This window comes from Canis lupus, chromosome 1, assembly GCF_003254725.2.
Source record: "Canis lupus dingo isolate Sandy chromosome 1, ASM325472v2, whole genome shotgun sequence".
NCBI lineage: Eukaryota > Metazoa > Chordata > Mammalia > Carnivora > Canidae > Canis > Canis lupus.
In genome coordinates, this window is record NC_064243.1 from 42,066,017 (window position 1) to 42,085,717 (window position 19,701).

The following is a 19,701-nucleotide window of genomic DNA, read 5'->3' on the forward strand; positions in this document are numbered from 1 at the left end:
CTGTGTTGTCAAATGATGTACGTGTGCTTTACATAAAGGCCTTATTTCCATATCATGTACTTTTAGTAGGAGGAGAACCTTGGTGCAGGAGGATTGCAGAGAATCTGGGATAGGACAGGTGGATGTGCAAGCCATTATGAGCCTTACCCTCCATGTGGGTGGGTGGTAGGGGGAAGATTGTGGTAGGTTTACCCAGATGACCTCTAAGATCCTGTCTGTAGCCCTCACACCCTGTTGTCCTGGCTTGTCCTCATGGCATGCTCACAGCACTCCTGACTTTGACAGAATTTTAAAGCCATGAGGCTGCTCCAGATAACAGCTGCTATAGAAATGGCTGGTCATAGGATGTTTCCCAAGAGAATTTTCATGATTCTGGTGGGGCCAGGACCAACCAATGAAGTCAGATGATCTTTGCAAACCCTGTGTGCCTGACTCTCCTGTCCACTCTGCAGGAAGAGGCTGCCTTTTCTGGCCTTGATCTGGTTCCCAGTGTGCTGCCAGGCAAGGAGCTGTACTGGAGAGGGGCCATCCTGACAGTGGAGACCTGCTGGGCCCTGGTGCTCTGTTAACTGAATATACCCTTTCTTCACTTCATCCTTGCTGGACTTGATTTAGGGAATAGTTAGTGAAAAAACATGTCCCCCTTTTCCCTCAATTTTCTGTTTTTTAAACAACACCACCAACAAACAACCATTTATATATACAAATGTTGCTGAAGGAGCCATTTGGCTTTATACAAGGGTATAAACCTCTTTATACAAGGGAATAAACTGAACCACTTGGAGTGCCTTTTGTTGACTTATTTAAAAAATCCATAGTTCAACAAGTGACGAGTTATTAAGGCATTTTATTCTGGTGGGCATTAGTGTGTCCTTGAAAAGAAATAGCTGGTATATTGACTTCCGTGGCTTGGCAAATTTCACTCCAATTAGTCTCAACAACCAGTTGTAGAATCCATTTGTTCTATTTATTGAAGACAGTATGGGGAAGGGTGTGTGAGATGCTTGAATTCCTTGAAGGAACATAAACTTGACTGTTATGCAGAAAAGCAGGTCTCACGGAATATAGGAAGAGAGTATTCACTGTGCCTTTAAATTTGCTCTGTGGGACTGCTTGTTTCCCTGGATGAAATGCAAAGCAAATCTCTAGGCTTTCTGGTCACTTCCAAGTAATAAAGGACCTCTAGTCACTAATTAATATAACCAGTCCAATGTAAATATCAAACCATGTGAGTTTCATTTACTGTCACATCTCCTCCCCTTTCCCAGTTCAGACCCAAACAAGCTTGCTGCCTGCAGCAGCATAGAAGGCAGTTGGCCTCTTTTTCCTTCTCTCCCATTTACTTCTCTTTGTGCATCTTGCCAGCTAAATGTTTGATCCCTGCAGGGTTGAAATGGTTGGGCCCAGGGTAGAGGAAAGAGAGATGAAACATTGTGGTGAGATGGTGTCATGCTTTCTAGGTCTGGCAAGTGTTTGGAGCTCATTCACGGGTGCTTTTGATACACCCCCTGTACCCCAGCTCTGGTGATCTCTCACTTGTGGATCCCTGCACAGGTAATGCCACATCCTCTGGCTGGTTGTAGATGGTCCCTCCTCAGCCTCAGGGAGTCAACAATACACTTCCTGTTGAGGTCAGCTGTCCCCTTCAGGCTGTCCTCTTAGGCTGAATCCAAATTGAACCAACATTAGTTCTTTCTGGCAGTGGCCATCAGCTCTATCCTTTGCTTCCACAAACTTTGTGAGCATAGCCCAATCCCAACACAGCCATCTCTCCTGGTTGCCATCAGAGTAGTGGGCCAGTTTGTTTTGTCTTTAAGATTTCCAGTTGGACCAGATACTTGCAGCCACTGTGTCTGCCCGTTCTCAGCAGACACTTACCAAGTCTTCTCAGGAGTTGTGTTGGGGCCCCTTTTCCAGGGCTGGGAATGAATGTGGGCATGTCCTACTGTCCTACCTCTTCTGTCTGAGGTGGAGTAGATACACAGCAAACAACTTTCTCTGAAAATCCTCTAACTCCCCAACTCCTGATCCTTTCATACTCTTGATGTGTGAGAGGAAAGAGTGAAATCCCCCTTGCTACCCTTTGCTTCCCTCCGTCCCCACCAAGTACTGCATGGTGGCTTTAGACTTTACTTTGAGTGTGCCATATAATATTTAGGGATCTTAGCCTAACATTGCAGCAATACAGCAATATGGCTCCATTTTAACATTCTGGTTATATATATATACACAGAAAAACATGGTTCAGCTTTTTTAACCTATTAATTATCAAATCACTTAATAATAAATAGGCTAAAATAATGAGCCCAAACTTTCTGCTTCCAGGAGTCTCCATCATGTCATTCTGAACTGATTCCTGAACTTAGTCTCCACCTTCAAGGAGTTTATCATATTATTTAGCAAATTAGCTTTGTCATTGAAATTTCTGGACCTAAACAGAAGACTGTATAAAGCTGGATATCATGAGATTTTCTCAAAACACCTATATAGCCAGTAAATGCTTGTAATGATCATGAAGAGTTCAGGGTGATTGAATAGCACTGTTGCATCTGGTCATGAATAAAGGGAGCACCTCTCAGTAGCTGGTCTGCTTTTGGATGTAAGGTGTTAGAGCGCCCCGAGATCCATTCTCTTCAGACCTCTTAAGTTTTGTCAGCTGTGTAGTGAATCTGTGGCCACTAGGCCACATTGTTACAGAGTTCCTGGGAATCGTTAGGAGAAACTCATGCTGTGGATTGAGTTGGAATTCAAGAATTTCACAGGAGACTTAGTGTAACTACCACAAAGAGCCTATCTTGGTGGGCCTGGGACACCTGGACACATGTGGCTTTCAGGGCATCTGCTGATAAGAACATGTATTCCTTACCTATACTTCTTAATTTTTTTTAATTAATTAATTAATTTATTTATGATAGTCATCAGAGGGAGAGAGAGAGAGGCAGAGACACAGGCAGAGGGAGAAGCAGGCTCCATGCACTGGGAGCCCGATGTGGGATTCGATCCCGGGTCTCCAGGATCGCGCCCTGGGCCAAAGGCAGGCGCCAAACCGCTGCGCCACCCAGGGATCCCCCCTCGCCTATACTTCTTGAGGAATGGATATTGTTTCAATATTTCAGATGGTAAAATATTATTTTACCATAAACACCTGGTAAATGCTATATGATTCAGAATGACAGGCAAAGTGTCACAGAAACCTTTTATCTATGTAAAGCTAAATAATAAATTGAATAATTTTATTTATTTATTTATTCATTCATTCATTCACTCTCCGTATTTTTACTGAGTACAAATATGTGCCAGGGGTCCAACAGGATCTCAAAATCTAATAAGAAACAACACTACAGCAATATGTGTGGTTCAAAGTGATAAATCCTATAATAGTAGATTGCCTATCCACTCCCTATGGAGGATTAAATCTACTTGGTTAAGTTATTCATTTTAGATCTATGTATTTGTAATGTAAAAACACATTTTAAAAAGTATTAGGGGAAGAGGATGTTATCTTTAATGAGAGGCTATTTAATTTTCTCTTAATGGATTTCTAAATATTTGGAACAAAGTACATTTAATTGTGGAAAGGAGTCTCAATATAAAATTCCTTGATGTCTATGCTATGGATCAGAAAACATAAATACATAACAGTTGGGTTTCCTTCTAATATAAAAACAACTATTTGGCTCCTTTTGCAAACAATGAAAAATTAGTCACAAATATGAAACCTCTTCTTTCCAAGAAAAATACATTGAAGGTCACAATCATTGTCTTCCTGTCTCTTACTGGAACCCACAATATCCAAATGCAATAGTAGTATTTATGAATATGATATACATGGAAAGACTAAAAGATAGAACTAAGGAAAATTGGGCGATTTGTGGTTTCAACTTTCCTGATACATTTGTGCATAGAGGGATTCTAAATTACATTTGTCATTTGAGTTCCAAGCATTTTAGTAGTATATCAAAGCATCTCAACTCCTGATCTTGACAGTCTGTTTCAAAATATTTTTTAATTTTTTATGGGAGCCTGTCATCCTGGATGACAGCCACAGTTTGTCAACAATCTACCACTTATTTGCAGAGGTTTACAATCTGATGATGAGTATTTACTTCTGCTGTACAATGCCTTGGTGGGAGCAATAGAAGGTGGTTTGCAATGGGTCTGAAAACATTGTAAAAGAGTAAAAATTGGCATTTCAACAATTCATTCCAAAAACACACTGGATTCATAAGTGAGTTTCTGTTTTTCAAGTTTACATAGCTTGCTTCTGGTATTAATGTTCGACTCCACACCTAAGGAGCCACTCTGCATGGTTATTTTTTATCCTTGGGGAAACAGTCCTGATTTGTACTGAATTTCAATGATGTTGTGTTAAGCAAACTGTCATTTTGGAAAGGTAGAAAGCAGCCTTCAACAACAGCTCTTTATTTCATCCAAATACTTTAGGCTGCACAACCCTGGCCTTTATCAGACTTTCAGTTACCTTTATTCGCTTGTGCTTCTGGGGTCCCAGTCATTGTTAACTACTGGAAAAAAAATTATGGTGGAAATTAACAAGGAGAATGTGCGTTTCCTCTATCATTTCATTTAATCTTTCCAACACCCTTTTGAGTTAGGAATTGTCCCCACTTCATAGATTTTAGACTTTAATTTGTTCAAATTCACCCACCTCTGGTATAAAGATAGTATTCATACTAAACCATGTGGAAAGATATCCAGCCTTACTGACTGTAGGAAAGTGTAAGTTGAAACTGCATGAAGATACTATTTTGAGAAAGATCAAAAAGTTCAAAGATCCACCATATCTGTGAGGGTGTGGGTGTTCAAACTGTACAGCCACTATGGAGGGTATTTGGCAACATCTGCTAAAATGGTTACTGCACATGTTTACTTCCATGAGGATTGACTGTAGAATTGTTGATAATGTCAAAAGACTGGGGACAAACTTAATTGCCATTAATGGGAAACTGGTAAAAAAATTGTTTCTTCCATGCAGTGGAATACTACGCATTCATAAAAAAAGAGGAAGATGTGTATGTGACAAAATAGAAAGCTACCCAGGATATATTGTTAAAGGAAACAAAATGCGTGACACAAAACAGGATATATGCTACCATTTGGGTTTTTTAAAAAGAATGTGAAAGAGAGAGAGAGAGAGAGAGTGTGTGTGTATTTTTTCTTTTATCTGCATGAACCATGTCCAGAAGGAAACTTCTGAAAACTGTTAATATCCGGGGTGCCTGGGTGGCTCAGTTGGTTAAGTGTCAGACTCTTGATTTCGGCTCAGGTCTTGATCTTGAGATCGAGCCCTGCATAAGCTCCATCTCTCTGCTTGAGATTCTCTTTCTTTTCCTTTCCCTTTACTCCTCCCTTGTCTAATCAAAACAAAGCAACAAACCTGTTAACATCCATTGTCTCCAAAGGGGAAATTGGTGAGTGGCAGGCAAAGGTGAGAGGAAATCTCAAGATGTCTAAAAATAGCTTTGGCAGTTTAAAACAGAAACCACATTATATACTTAAAATTTTAGAGAAGTAATATCTGTAAAGAAATGATAGATGCTCAATTAACAACCATCCAGATTTACCTTAGGCCTCTGATGAGGCTTAAAGATATTGGTAAAGAAAGGCTGTTTTGGGATGTTTTAGTTGTTATCACACTGATCTGAAAGAAAAGTCTCCAGAATTGGTGATCATGTTCATACTGTACTAGCTTGGAGTGAACAGAAATAATCCTCACCACTAACCTAGCTTACAGAGAGGTTAAGACAATCTGGTTTCCTCTGCCAACGTCTTTCCTCCCCACATACAGGTTGGAGTGACAGATGATGAAGTTCTCAGTAATACACACGAGGCGCTCACAGCCACTGTAAGCGAGGCCCCCAAGTGGTGCAGGCTGAGACTCATAAGGTTCTGGTTCAGAGTTTCTATGGAAATTCCTTTAAACCATGTGAAGAGTATAAAACCATGGTTGCAAGTCCTACCCACCACTCAGCAAATGTTAGATTACTCAAAACAGGCAGCAGGTCTGGGGGTAAGAGATGAAAAGTGTGTTAACTATATAGTTACAGGTGAATTTGGGCTGATTGAGAAACATTCATTTGAATGAATGCAACATTTACTTTCAAGAAATAAGCATGCCCAGATTCATGAGAAGAACTGTATTTAGTTCAATCATTCTCATGCAGGCTCTGAAAAAGCTAAATTATCATATCAGAAAGAGTTTGAGACCACATTTTTCATGAAAAGAAAAGCCCATGGGAATGGGTCTGTCAGGCTTAAACTTTGAGGCATTTGACACAAGCCTCTAGAACATGACTTTATCACTTTTGTGTTCCTCTGTCTCTAGCATCACAAAGTAGGGAGGGATGACATTTTAGGTATTTGGAATGGTCTCACCTTCAGTTTTCCTTTGGGAAGGTGGTTAGTCTCTCTGATTGGACTGCTGTGGAGCACATCCTATGAGAGCCCTAACCTGGCCCCCAGGCACTGCTTGTGCTTATTTATATTGGATGGTTAATTGGTTATGCAAGAACAAAGACTGTCCCTGGGAGGAAGAAGGGTGTGTCTTTATTGTAGCACTTCAAGGATTAACCAAGAGATGATTTGATATAGCTCATTTCCGTTTCAAATTTTCAAACCTCTTGAGAAAGACAAGCATGGGACATACTTTACATAGAGATACCTCTTCCCAGGCCTTATGCTTTCCTTTTCATGCTTCTGTGGCTTCCACAAGTAGAGATTTCTTTGGTTTAATAAGATTTCCTTTTTTTTCTTTTAAGATTTTATTTATGTATTGAGAGGCAGAAAGAGAGAGAGAGCATAAGAGTACAAGAGGGGAAAGAAGAAGCAGACTTCCTACTGAGCAGGGAACCCACACGGGGATCGATCCCAGGACCCCAGTATCATGACCTGAGCCAAAGGCAGCCGCTTAACTGACTGAGCCACCCAGGTGCCCCAAGATTTCCTTTTTTAAAATTCAAATACCTGCATGTCAGGTAAGGATGGATACTGGTATAATCAGATGGTATTTCTATAAACTGAAATTAAGGCCTTCAGGAAACTGGAGTTTTGATGGGAGGTTTTCAGCTTAAGCTCTGGGCACCCTACTGACATCTACCAAAGGCCCTGGGATGTTTCTGTCCAGAAAGGAGTATGTGACGAAGCTGCTGAATGTGAGTCCCAATAATCTTTTGAGTTCTTTTAAGAACTGAGTGGGGAAAAATTAAAGAGGAAGACAAACCATGAGAGACTCCTAACTCTGGGAAACAAACAGGGCTGCAGAAGGGGAGGTGGGTGGGGAGATGGGATAACTGGGTGACGGGAACTAAGGAGGATACATGATGAGATGAGCATTGGGTGTTATACTATAGGTTGGCAAATTGAATTTAAATAAAATATTTTTTTAAAAAAGAAGCCATAGTTTTTAGGAAGGCTAGCACGTTTTGATCATTAAGTGGTTTTCTTGATGAGTGCCATAGCAAAATGGAAAGGACCTTTAAGTCTTTCAAATTGGATTCTCTTGATAATTGAAATGTATCAAAACAATGAACTTTTTTGGTTAAAGGGACTATAATTTGCAAGTTTGTATAACTTAGCAGATACAAGAAGGATTTAAAGCTTTTTTTGTTTTTGTTTTGTTTTGTTTTGTTTTTAGCTAGAAAGTTTGATTCTGATGCTATGGTCCTAAGAGTCAGACCTAAATGAACTCTCTTCTGAGGAGTAATGAACAGGAGTTGCAGAATTCATTTCTTCATGTTATAAAGGCAAATTATTTCTCTGACCACAGGTTGCTTCAATGTTTTTAACTTTTTTTTCTCAAATCTTTCTCCCCATTGCTTTACCAGTGATTTGAGAATGTGGGAGCAATCTTGTGTTTTCCAAAGAGATTTCTAAGACTCTGGGAATAGCCCCCTGAGCCACCAAGTTTATATCTTAATTTGGTTTATCCTAATCATGGCCCACACTAAGAGAAGAAAAAAATACATATCCACCCAAAGCTGCAGGGGCATGGGGTGAGGTGGGGTAGAAAGCATGATGTATCTTAAATTTGGAAGGCCCACGTGCCAGTCCAGTTCCCCTAGCCATATGACCTTTTGCAAGTCTCTTATGCTTTTCTGGGTCACAGTTTTCTGTGATAACTGAATAAACCTATAAAGGGACTATTGATTTTAATAGCCTGTTATGTGATAAGAAATTGGATTTATTTGGAAAATATGAATCTGCTTCCAAACTTCCCCCTAAGCTCTGGTTCTAAAGTCTAGCCAGTATATTCATTCCTTTTGTCATTGTTAACTGACTTCCTCAATAACTTAACACAAAAGGAATGAATATACTGGGATGTCTGGGAGGGATTTAAGCAATTCATTTTTCAAACAATATTTATTGGGGGTCAACTGCACATCAGGCATTATACTAGGCAATGTACTTGTGACTTGGAAAAAGAGAGCCCTTGTGTGCCTTTTTTGAAATAATAGGTCAGTGGGAGGATACAGAGAAATATACAGGAAATTCCAACAGCACGATAAGAACTATAACTGGGGGGTGTTTAGAGAGCTATGGGCATTTATAGAAGCCCATTTTCCATTAGGAAATCAAGGAAGGCTTCCTGGTGGCTGTGATGTCTCAAGGGAGACTTGGAGGATAGATAGGAGTAAGTCTGATGAAAGAATGGGAAGAAGATTCCAGGTAGAATAAATAATTTATGTGAGTATATAGACTTAGACAAGATCCAGAGGGTTGGAGTAACTTGAAAAGAATTCAACATGGCAGGAGCACAATACCTGTCTGAGAATGAGAACTCCAGGGAACTCTGGAGAAATGAGAATAACAATTCAAGTTCTTTTACTTTTGAGGAAGATTACTCTTCTTGCAGTGTGGAGAATGGACAGTGAAAGAAAAAGGCTAGAGGCACAGCTTGGGAGAGTAGAGAATGGACTGAAACCATAACAAGGATGAGAAAAGAGAGTAGACTCAGAGCAGTCAAGGACATGGAAATAAAGATTTGTGATGGGTCATATCTATGCAGTGAGAAAGAGGGGCAAGGCTGCAGGCTGGATGTTTTTGCTTACACAGTTACACGAATATCCGTGCCATTTGCTGAGATAGGAGACATAAAGTAGAATAGGTCTGGGGAAAAGAGAAGTTAATTTTGGACAAGTTGAGCTTCCAATGGCCAGCCCATAGGAGGTGCTCAATAAATATTTATTGAATGAATGAATATGCAAGTAATGTGGCTCTCCTAGCCAGCAAAGAGATGTTGGGTGGAGAGATCTAGTTGTTTTTTCTTTTTTTAAGATTTTATTTATTTATTCATGAGAGACACACAGAGAGAGGCAGAGAAATAGGCAGAGGGAGAAGCAGGCTCCTTGCAGGGAACCTGATGCGGGACTCGATCCCAGGATCCCAGGATCATGACCTGAGCCAAAGGCAGATGCTCAATGGCTGAGCCACCCAGGTGCCCTGAGAGATCTATTTTTAATAGATTCACCTGTACTCTTCAATGTACAGATGAAACTTAAAACCCTGGGAATGGTTGAGATCATCCAGGGGAAGAAGTACAGAGGAGACAGGAGGCCCTACGTGCTAAAGCTGGAGGAATATCAATACATAGGCTCAGATAGAGGCAGAGATGCTCTTGTAAGTGGCAACGTAGGAGGGGTCATTAAATAGGAGTAAACACTAGCCCCTTAGACATAAGTTCTGTGAGGGCAGAGATACTCATTTTGTTTATATTTTGGTGCTGCTAGGAGCAGAGCTGTGTTTCTCCAGAATTTATATGTTGAAGCCCTAACCTCCATGTGACTGTCTGGAAACAGGATTTTTTTTGGGGGGGGGGGCGGTAATTAATGTTAAATGAAGTCATAAGAGTAGAGTCCTAATCCAATAGGACTGTGGCCTTTTGAGAAGAAGAGCAAACTCTCTCTGCTCTGTGAGGACACAGGGAAAAGGTGACCATCTGAAAGCCAGGAAGGGAACCCTCACTAGAGTCTGACCATGCTGGCACCCTCATCTCAGACTTCCAGTTTCCAGAACTGTAAGAAAATAAATTTCTGTTTTTAAGCCACCTAGGCTATGGTATTTTGTTATGGCAGCCTGGCTAACTAAGATGGTGCCCCACACTTAGAAATGGTCCTGGTAAATAGGGAGTAATCAGCATTTAAAAAAATTTAAGATATAATTGACATAGCATTGTATTATCTATACATTTTTTTGAGTCAATTGAATAAATGAGTCATTCTCTGGCATGCTCATAAGCACACCACTTCCTTGAAACAGCGTGTTTGTAATGAGGAGGCTGGGAGAAGGGAACACTGGCTAGCATGGAGATCTGGGGGCTTAGGGGGAGTGGGAGGGAGCCAATTATCCGGATGAGTATGGTAACAAAATAGGAAGAAAGACCTGAAAAAGCTCAAGATGCACAAATCTCCTTTTTTACCATTTGGCTAAGGCTGATTCTGAAACTGGGCAAGTTTCTTGGTTGATTATTAGATGTGTGTGCATTTGTGTGTGTGTATGTGTATGCTTGTGTGTGTGCAAAGGCCCTCCCCAACATTAATTAGATAGGACTATTTGAACCAAAGTGAATTTAGGCCCAGTCTGGATATTGCTCTCTACAGAGAATACCCTTAGCTGGCAATGAGATTTCTCAAGTACATAACAGATAAAGGGAGGAAAAGGGACACAGTGTAATAATAATTGGAATAATTGGAATTCTTTTATCATTCATGGCACTTACAGTGAAAGTACTTTCTAATGTGTCTTTTGCCACATGCGATATAAGTAAATTATATTAAAGGATTCTAAAATTTAAAAAAAAGTTTTTTAAGAAAATGCAAGATGAAAGTTACTAAATTCCATTATAAGCTGATGAATGAAATCTGCATCATTCACTGATTCACAGTAAAGAGTTGCCATTCTGCCTGACAACCCAAAATTCAAGCCATCTCTATCAACTCCTGGGTAAAAAGCCAGGAAATGGCATCTGAATCCCAGGGTTTGTAAGATTAAGCATCTTGGGGTTTGATTCTTGGCTTATAAATTATTTTATTTACTTTTTTTTTTTTTTTTTTGGCTGGCAGTGGGAAGAAAAGACTGTTTAAGAAAATGTTAAAGAATATGGATTCCACTTGGCTTTTTATTAATTTTTATCTTTGCGGGCTTATGTAACATTTGATCACGTAAAGCCTGTTATACTTTGTGAAGAAGCTGACTCCAAGGAAAGGATTCTTGCTGAGAGGTTGGTTCTGTACTTTGATGCCTTGGCAAAGCTTCATGCCCAGCACTTGACTGATTGTGTCATTGGTTGGAAATGGGGTGTATGTGCTCCAATTTGTAAGAGGTCATGGTCCACATTCTGGGCCAAGAGGCAAAATAAATCTATGAAATTAGTGCCGAAATTAGAACAGTGGTTGCCTAGAAGGGTTAGGGGTCAACCAGGGCAGGGCATGAAGGGAACTTTCATGGAAGTTCTGCAAATACTCTGTCACCTCACTGAGATGATTGTTACGAGGGCATGCCCATTTATTTAACTCACCAACTGTACACATGAAAATATGTGCATTTCACTGCATATACAAAATTCGAAGGTCAGCTGTAAAAAGTCTAAGAGCACCAAAACCCTTAAAACAAATAGGCTGAATTCTTTTTAAAATGAGCAAAACTTAAAAGACAGTTCCTTTTTCTTTTACTTTGGAGGAAAATGAATGGTGTCAAATAAATGCACAAAGACAAGCTCCCAAACAGAGCATTTTAATTTTTTTTATTCTTTATTAATTTTATTTAGAGAGCGTGCACAAGTCGGGGAGGGCAGAAGGAGAGGGAGAGAGAATCCCAAGTAGGTTCCATACCCAGCATGGAACTTGATGTGGGGCTTCAAGTCGATCTCACGACCCTGATATCTTGACCTGTGCCGAAATCAAGTCAGATACTTAACTGCCTGAACCACCTAGGTACACCCCTAAACAGAGAATTTTTAATCAAAGTAATGATCAGTTTAGACACAGCCATACCTTCATGTCTTGGAGTGAAGGAACCATCTCTAGTACTATAAGCTGTTTTGGAAATAATTCCACATTTATTTCCTTTCATGTTTCTGTTGGGGGAATAATGTTTTTGTAAATGTAAAAAGCTTTTAATGGAGCTAGAGAAGAAACTATGTTTGGTCATAGTATTATCTGGTTACGAACTAAAAATTCAGAGCTCTCTTGTGAGTCATGCTGCCAAGAATTGCAGGCTTAATCTTCAAGATGGTATGAATTTGAATTTTGACTTTATGGCTTCAGACAGTATGAGGATACAAAGATAATCATTTGGCAAAAACACTTTTGAAAATGGTAGAATGTGACATGGAAATTTGGCTTTTAGAGATGGTTATCAGATAAATGTGATACTGTTTTATTCATCTAAGTATCTGGATTAATAAATTAGCCAATATTTGATGACCTGATATGACCAGGCACAGTGCTAGGCACTCAGCAAATTCCCAAATAATTCTATTCTATACGGGCCTTGTTCTCAAGGAGCTTCTGAGCAGGACAGGGGGGAGTTTTTAACATATTAAAAAACATATTAATAACTCTTTTTAAAAAAAGATTTTATTTATCCATGAGAGACACAGAGAGGGAGGCAGAGACATAGGCAGAGGGAGAAGCAGGCTTCCTGCAGGGAACCTGATGTGGGATTCAATCCCAGGACCCTGAGATCAGTACCTGAGCCAAAGGCAGATGCTCAACCACTGAGCCACCCAGGTGCCCCTATTAATAACCCATTTAAAGAAGATTGTAATAAATGTGTGAGAATATCATTGGTGTTCAGTGGAGAGGAAACTCCTTTTAAGAAGGAATAAAGAAAGACTTTACGGTTGTGGTAGGATTTGGCCCGGACCTTGAAAACGAGTGTGCTGGCCCCTGACAAACCACCGAAACAGGGGTTGTAGGCAGAGAGGATGTCATCAGGAAAGCTGTGAGTGCTCAGCGCGCTGGGGGAAGGGGGGGTGTTTGCAGCACGGGGTACAAGTTGTCTACAAGTTGTTAGAGGAGGTACAGGAGGCAGGAGGAAGGCCTGAGCCCCCGGGAGAGCTATGAGCTGGGGAAGGGCTAGAGCCAGCTCCTCAGAGGATGGATCCTGAAGCAATGAGATCCTCGGAGCTAAAAGGCAGCAGGATTTAAGAAGTAGGGGGAATAGAGAGGCAGACAGGTCCCTAGGAGGCTCTTGTAACGAGTAAGGTAATGCCAGCCGAAGAAGCCTGATGGAAGCGGAGGGACGGGGAGAGGCAGCTCTTCTAGAATGCTCAGCAATGTGGCAATGTGGGAGGCCAGGGAGGGAGAGACAGCCATCCCAGAAGACTGGGAGACTGTCGTCCGGCGACCGACCGGAGGGACAGGGATGCTGTTCATAGTCCAGGGTTGAGAAGGACGTCATGTTTGTGGGAGAGAGCATGATGACTCATATTTCGAGCCAGCCAGAAATGCCCAGGAGACGCTGGAAAAGTGGGTCCGGAGATATACTCGGCGGTGGAGCGGGAGAGAGAGCGAGAGCGAGAGCCGCCCCTTCTTCACCTGCCAGGACCGGGCAGTCGTGACAGTGGGTGAGCACCTGAGCACCTGCAGCGGGACCCCGTGGAGAGGGAAGGGGGGAGCAGAGAGCTGGGAGCTGGATGCCCTGGAGTTTCCCAGAAGCAGCAAAGGAAAACCGGCAAGGTGCAGTACCTCCCCCGACCCTGTCCCCAAGCCTGGGAGGTGGAGCTGACCAGGAAGAAGGAAGAGAAGGCTGGAGAGAGAGCAGTCAAGAAAACTGCCTTTAGTGGACTCACCTTCACTGCTGCTCTCAGCAAATCAAAGTCTAGGAAGATTATTTACAGAGTCTCCTTCATTTTTCCTTCTTTCTTTTCTTTCTTCCTTCTTTTTCCCCCTCGCCTTCCTTCCCTTCTTCCTTCCTGCACAGTTTTGGACTGGCCCAGTGCATGGGGGCCACCGTTAACCTAAGGGGGAGTTGGGATTCGCCACTGTCACCGAAGAAGTGTAACTGTCTTTTCAATATTTGTCTTTACAGCTGATTGTGGAGGGAGCTGCTTCTCTGCTCTAATATTGCAACGTTTTGGGTCTTTTAAAGCATGAAAGATATGTTTGCAACATGACATTAACATTTTTGTAACTCTGTTTTATATAACTTTTTACTTCTTTCTTTGCACTGCTCTCCAGAGCCACTCATAATACCTCGGTAACTGCGTAGGGTCCCAGGGCCAGAGACTGGCCACTCCTGGCATTGTGATGAGAGTTATTTAATACCCAAGGCCATGACTAATGTCTGGCAACAAAGGTTCCACTAGGCGTCACGTGTCCTGGGACCTTGGGTGAGGGCAAAAAAGGGAGCCACCTTATTATTGTGTTGTTAGTACCATGGTCAGGAGAAAAGTTGAGGACCAGGTGGATCCATCCAGGCAGGGCACCTCTTTGAAGTGAGAGACCCTCGCTCTCCATGGTCAATGCCAGCACACCCAGAGAGCCTAAAATCAGTTTAAAACAGAGGTGTCCACCTTTGTCTTATCTTCATACCCTAGGCTTTCAATAATATATATTTTTTGTCATATGTTTACAGAAAGCAGTCAACTGAGCTATTCGTGGAAAGGTTTGTGGCTTTGGTTAACGAGGTGGAGGAGTATTACATTTCAGCTGGAAACACATCCCTAGAATGCCAAAACATTTATTCCAAAGTCTGGTTTCCTGGTGCAATCGGAGGCACGGCAATAGTGTGTCTGTTCAGAGACTAGGGGGCTGGGGCCAGCAAGGCATTTGATCCAAGTGTATTCCAGAAGGCTTTTATTGTTAAATTATATTCTTCAGGAAAAACCGCCCATGTCACATTTTGTAAACTTGATATTCATACACTTTTGACTGGCATTCTATTTTAGCCATAAGCCTATGATTTACAGCAAGCCTGTTTTCCCTCTTGCATAGGGTGGCAGCAGAAAGCACGGGGTGCTTTCCAGGCTCCAAGGATAAGGAGCAAATGGGGCTGGGGTTTTGTTTCTCCCCAATAACGCTGACTCTAGCTGTGCCACTCTGCTCTCCATGAGCAGACAGCAAGCTTCTCCTTACTCCCCACTGCCATTCATCCAGCTCCCTGCAGCAGCCCAGCTGCTGTGTTTGTCGGGAGGGGCTGCCAAGTGCCCTGCCTACTGGCTGCTTCCCGAATCCCTGCCATTCCACACACAAACACATCCACACACGCTCTGCCTCGCTCACACACGGAGCTACACGCACATGCGAGCACATTCCTTCCTTCCTTCTCACTGCCTCAGCCCTTGACTTCTACAAGCCCATGGAACATTTCTGGAAAGACGCTCTTGATCCAGCAGGGTAGGATTGTTTTGATTTCTCTCTTTGTAGCTTTAGCATTTTGAGAAAGCAACTTACCTTTCTGGCCAGTGTCTGTATCCTAGCAGGGAGATGAGGATTTGCTGTTTTCAGTGGGTCTATGTGTGCATCTCCTTTTTCTTCCAGGACTTGTAGGATTCTTTGTGTAATTTATGTATAATTTGGTGGGTGCTGATTTTTAAGAACCCTATGAAGTGCTTTTTGTATGTGCTTAGAAAAGACATTTGAAAATTGAAAGTGTGATTTATGGGAACGAAATCATCTGTAAAAAAAAAAATTGCTTTGGAAAGTAATGGTTGCTGGCCATAAAGAGAAATATCTGTGATTTACCTAATGTGTTTTTAACCCTTTTTTTGCTTACAATCTATGGTTATTGATGCTAAGCTCAATTTTGTCTTCCTATTAAACCAACGACTCTGCATACTGTCCAGAAATGGTCTGTTTGTTCTTGTAAGAACCAGGTAAAATGTGTAGTTATTAGTATAAAAAGATTTTTAAAAATATTGTTAGTCACAGTAACCGTGGCATTTATGTGTGCCATGAATGTTTGTTAGGTAGTCTGTTGGGTGTTTGGGATAGCAATTAAAGCAAAGCATTAATGGTCATATCAGATAGTTGTATCAGAGTCTATTAGGCTGGGGCAAGGGAAGTTTATTAGGAAAGTATAGACTCTCCAAGATTGTGGGTGCACAATATATTTGCCACCTCTTGTGTGAATACGTACATATATATTGTGTTGGTGTGCATGTTTAGAGTTTAATTCAGTTCAAAACTTTTTTCTATTCCTTTTTCATCTGAATATCTGACTCTGCATATCCTAGCCAAGTGAATGGAGAAGGTTGAATTGCAGGAATAAAAAACAGAAACGTAGCATTGCATTTCCGAATTTGTTGGTTAGACCAACAGTGTAACATAGTGGCCAAAGATCCGGTTAATGAACTGAGGTTACATTTTGTATGAAAAGGTCACATTTCGTATTTAGCTTTCTGAAGTTTTGGTTGCATAACCTGTGGAAGACACGAACACCCATGTGTGCCTAACCAAAGGTTTTTGTGAATCATCATTCACATGAGAATTCATAATGGGAGCAAGTACAGTACCGCAGTCCAACACAAACATACAAGTCAGGCTGGGAGCATCTCAGAAAGGTCCTGGCTAGGAGGGACCACTCTAGGGGAATTTTGCAGATGAGGAAACTGAGGGCTGGTATCACTCTGCTGATTGCAAAGTGCGGCTCTTCCTACAGGTGCACCTTGAATCTCCTCCCCTCTTCTCCCCAGATGTCTCTCTCCTCTCAGTCCCTGCAGCTGCTAAATATAGCTGTCTGTGGCTGGCTGCACATGCAACCGCACACCCCATTCTATCTGCCATATCTCAGTTACAGAGTGGCCCTCCCCAGGGTCATTCTATGTACACACTACATATTTCCAGCCAACTAGGAGAGTGGATCAAACAGAAAGAGAGACAAACAGAGATAGATTGGAGTCTGGCATGGGGCACATAAGGCAGCGCGGTGGAGAAAGCCGGCCCCTGCCTTGGTCTTGCGAGTTTGTTGTACACGTCGTCATCCCCAGGCCACCTTTAGGAGATCCTTCTGCGCCCCCGCCCTCCTGCCGTGAAATGTAGCCTCCCTGCAGCAGCGACCAGTAAAGTAAAGTTCAGGGAAGCTGGTTTTTTTGGGATCGCTCCAAAACGAGTTGCGCGCCCGCCCGGGAGTGATGTTTAAACCAATGTCAGTGCAAGGCAACAGCCCCTGGCCGGCTTCCAGCACCTTTGTAATGCATATGAGCGCGGGAGACCGGTACTTAAAGTTGGAGACGCGGAGCCGGGAGTTGGCTGAGCGCGCCCGGCAGCCCGGCAGCCCCGCAGCGCGGCTCCGCGGGACGCGCGGGCTCCGGCTCCCGGGGCAGGGGCAGGGGCAGGGGCAGGGGCAGGGGCAGGGCCGCGGCTCGCTCCGCCGCGGGACCCGCGCGGCGCCGCCTCTAACAGCGGGCTGTGCTCTTCTTCCAGGTGGCCGGCCGGCTGCTGAGCGCCCGCCGCGCCCGGGGACGGAGCGCGCCCTGCCCGCCGCCGCGGACCGTGACCATGACCCTCCACACCAAGGCGTCCGGAATGGCCCTGCTGCACCAGATCCAAGGGCCCGAGCTGGACTCCCTGAACCGCCCGCAGCTCAAGATCCCCCTGGAGCGGCCCCTGGGCGAGGTGTACGTGGACAGCAGCAAGCCCGCCGTGTACAACTACCCCGAGGCGGGCGCCTACGACTTCAACGCCGCGCCCGCCGCGCCCGCGCCCCTCTACGGCCAGTCGGGCCTCGGCTACGGCCCCGGGTCCGAGGCGGTGGCGGCCGCGGCGTTCGGCGCCAACGGCCTGGGGGGCTTCCCGCCGCTCAACAGCATGTCCCCGAGCCCGCCGGTGCTGCTGCACCCGCCGCCTCAGCTCTCGTCCTTCCTGCACCCCCACGGCCAGCAGGTGCCCTATTACCTGGAGAACGAGCCGAGCGGCTACGCGGTGCGCCAGGCCGGCCCGCCCGCCTTCTACAGGTATCCGCGCCGCCCGCGCCTCGTGGGGGGGCAGCTGCGCCCCCGCGGCCGGGAGCAGCCACAGCCACGGGGCCGCCGCGCGGGAGACCGCAGGCCGCGGGGCCGTGGGGCCGCGGGGCCGGGCGCGGGGCAGCGGGCCGGGGGCCGGGGGGCGGAGGAGACTTCGCCCGTCTTCCGAGAGCCGAGTTCTCTCGCTTGGCAGCAGGAAGAAAACTGTATTCTCCACCCCCACCCCCACCCCCCCATCTGCATGAGCGGCAAATCTGAAAACCCATGGGCTTCCAAACTCATTCTGGAAAACCGTGCAGAGCTGCGCTTATTTTTTTGGGGGGCGGGGGGCGGGAAGGGGGAAGAAGACCCCAAAGCAAATAAACGCAAAGCTCTTGGAGTTCCTAGTGAATGCCCCGCTTTGGTATTTAAGGTTGGAGGGGTGTGTGTGTGTGTGTGTGTGTCTGGGGTGGGTGGGGGGGTTTAGCGGAGCTCATTTTAATTTATTATTATTTTTTTGAAATGGTTTTAATGTGCTTGCGAAATCTTCTTTCATCCAGCATTTCTGATTGGAAATATGCGCGCTATTATTATGATGACAATGGTTTTTTGTTTGTTTTTGTTTGTTTGTTTTAGTAAGCAATGCTAGCACTTACTCCCCCCCCCCCCCCCCCCCTTCCTCTCCATCCCAAGCTCCGGGGCTTTAGGATTGCAACGCGCTCCTTAGAAGAGCCGTAGAGGAGTTGAAGGAGTCTTACTTAACGAGTTTCTGATTTCTGAGTTATCTGGCTGGGTCCGTGGCGGAGCAGATTGTTGGCATAGGACTACTGACAGCCGAAAATTTATAGGTGTCTTGTGAGTTTAAAACATGCCGCATCGAGGAGTGTTTTGAAATAACTCCCCTGCCAGCGAAGTTACAGTTCTGGCCTACCCGGCAGAGCGTGCCCCGGGAATGGTGTTCTGGGTCAGCGCGCGATTCTGTGCCTCTTGGTTGCTGTCGAAGTGTTAGTAAGCCCAGCACACACAGGACACGTTTGTGGCTTGAGTGGCCAGTGTTTTGTGTCCTTATGTCCCCCCACCCCCACCTCCAAGGATTTTATACTCCCCTCCCCTCTCCTCTCCCATTACCTACCTTGGACAGTTTCTCTGTTCTCTTCTTGATGGACCTCCTCGGGGAGGGCTTAGGTGGATGATTCTGATGAACACCTGTGCCCTAGGCACCCAATGGCCAGATATACTCTGGAGTGGGTTTGCAAAGCCTCAGGGCACCCACGTGGCTGGGTGCTGAGTTGGGCACAGCCAGACTGCAGACTGGTGTCTGTACTTGCCTCCCGCTCTCACCTGGACCCTTCTTCTGCATTGCAGGCCGTGGACCCTTTTCTATTCACTGTTCTATTTCCAGAGATATTCATAGCAGAAGAAACAGGAAGAAGGTGCAGGTTGGCCCCAGAGAATATCAAAGGGCACACTCTTCGGGTATCTGAACATACCCCATAACCTTTGGCCTTCTCGTAGGACTTTAGAGCATCCCACAGCCAGACAGGTTCAGACTGAGTTATCACTTAAAAGATGAAGAATGAACAAAACTTTTAAAAAGTTGGCATATTTCAAATTCATTTTACTTGTTAAAATTCAGGCTTAAAATGGAAAGAGAAATAGAATTCATTCTGCTCACTTTTTTTTAAGTGTGAGAACAAAATATAACAATTAAGTCTTATTCACACAACCTTTTAAACTCCTTGATGTGAAGGAAGGCACTGGTATGATGTGAATTCCATAACCTTATGGTGGACTACAGAAAC

The 19,701-nt window shown here is 44.1% G+C and overlaps 1 protein-coding gene and 1 long non-coding RNA gene across 4 annotated transcripts in view; one reads left to right on the forward strand and one right to left on the reverse strand.

Annotated features, from left to right (window-relative positions):
* Positions 1-11,764: 11,764 nt before the first annotated feature.
* On the reverse strand, positions 11,765-17,947 carry LOC112644316 (uncharacterized). 2 transcript variants are annotated; one of them, XR_004809177.2, is made up of 4 exons: positions 17,853-17,947; positions 13,808-13,975; positions 12,006-12,088; positions 11,765-11,900 (listed from the first exon to the last, which is right to left on the reverse strand). It is a non-coding gene; the product is annotated as an uncharacterized LOC112644316 (long non-coding RNA). The 2 variants fall into 2 exon arrangements; XR_003126285.3 differs by lacking the exon at positions 17,853-17,947 and adding an exon at positions 15,411-17,130.
* The window catches only part of ESR1 (estrogen receptor 1), a 277,475-nt gene continuing 272,446 nt past the window's right edge, over positions 14,673-19,701 (forward strand). Inside the window, exons 1-2 of one of the 2 annotated variants that reach the window (XM_025422567.3) lie at positions 14,673-15,353; positions 17,382-17,911. In XM_025422567.3, coding sequence (XP_025278352.1) covers positions 17,457-17,911 — 455 coding nt within the window. In that variant the 5' untranslated portion in view covers positions 14,673-15,353; positions 17,382-17,456. The remainder of the gene's footprint in view (positions 15,354-17,381; positions 17,912-19,701) is intronic. The other variant, XM_035705951.2, reaches the window with a different exon arrangement.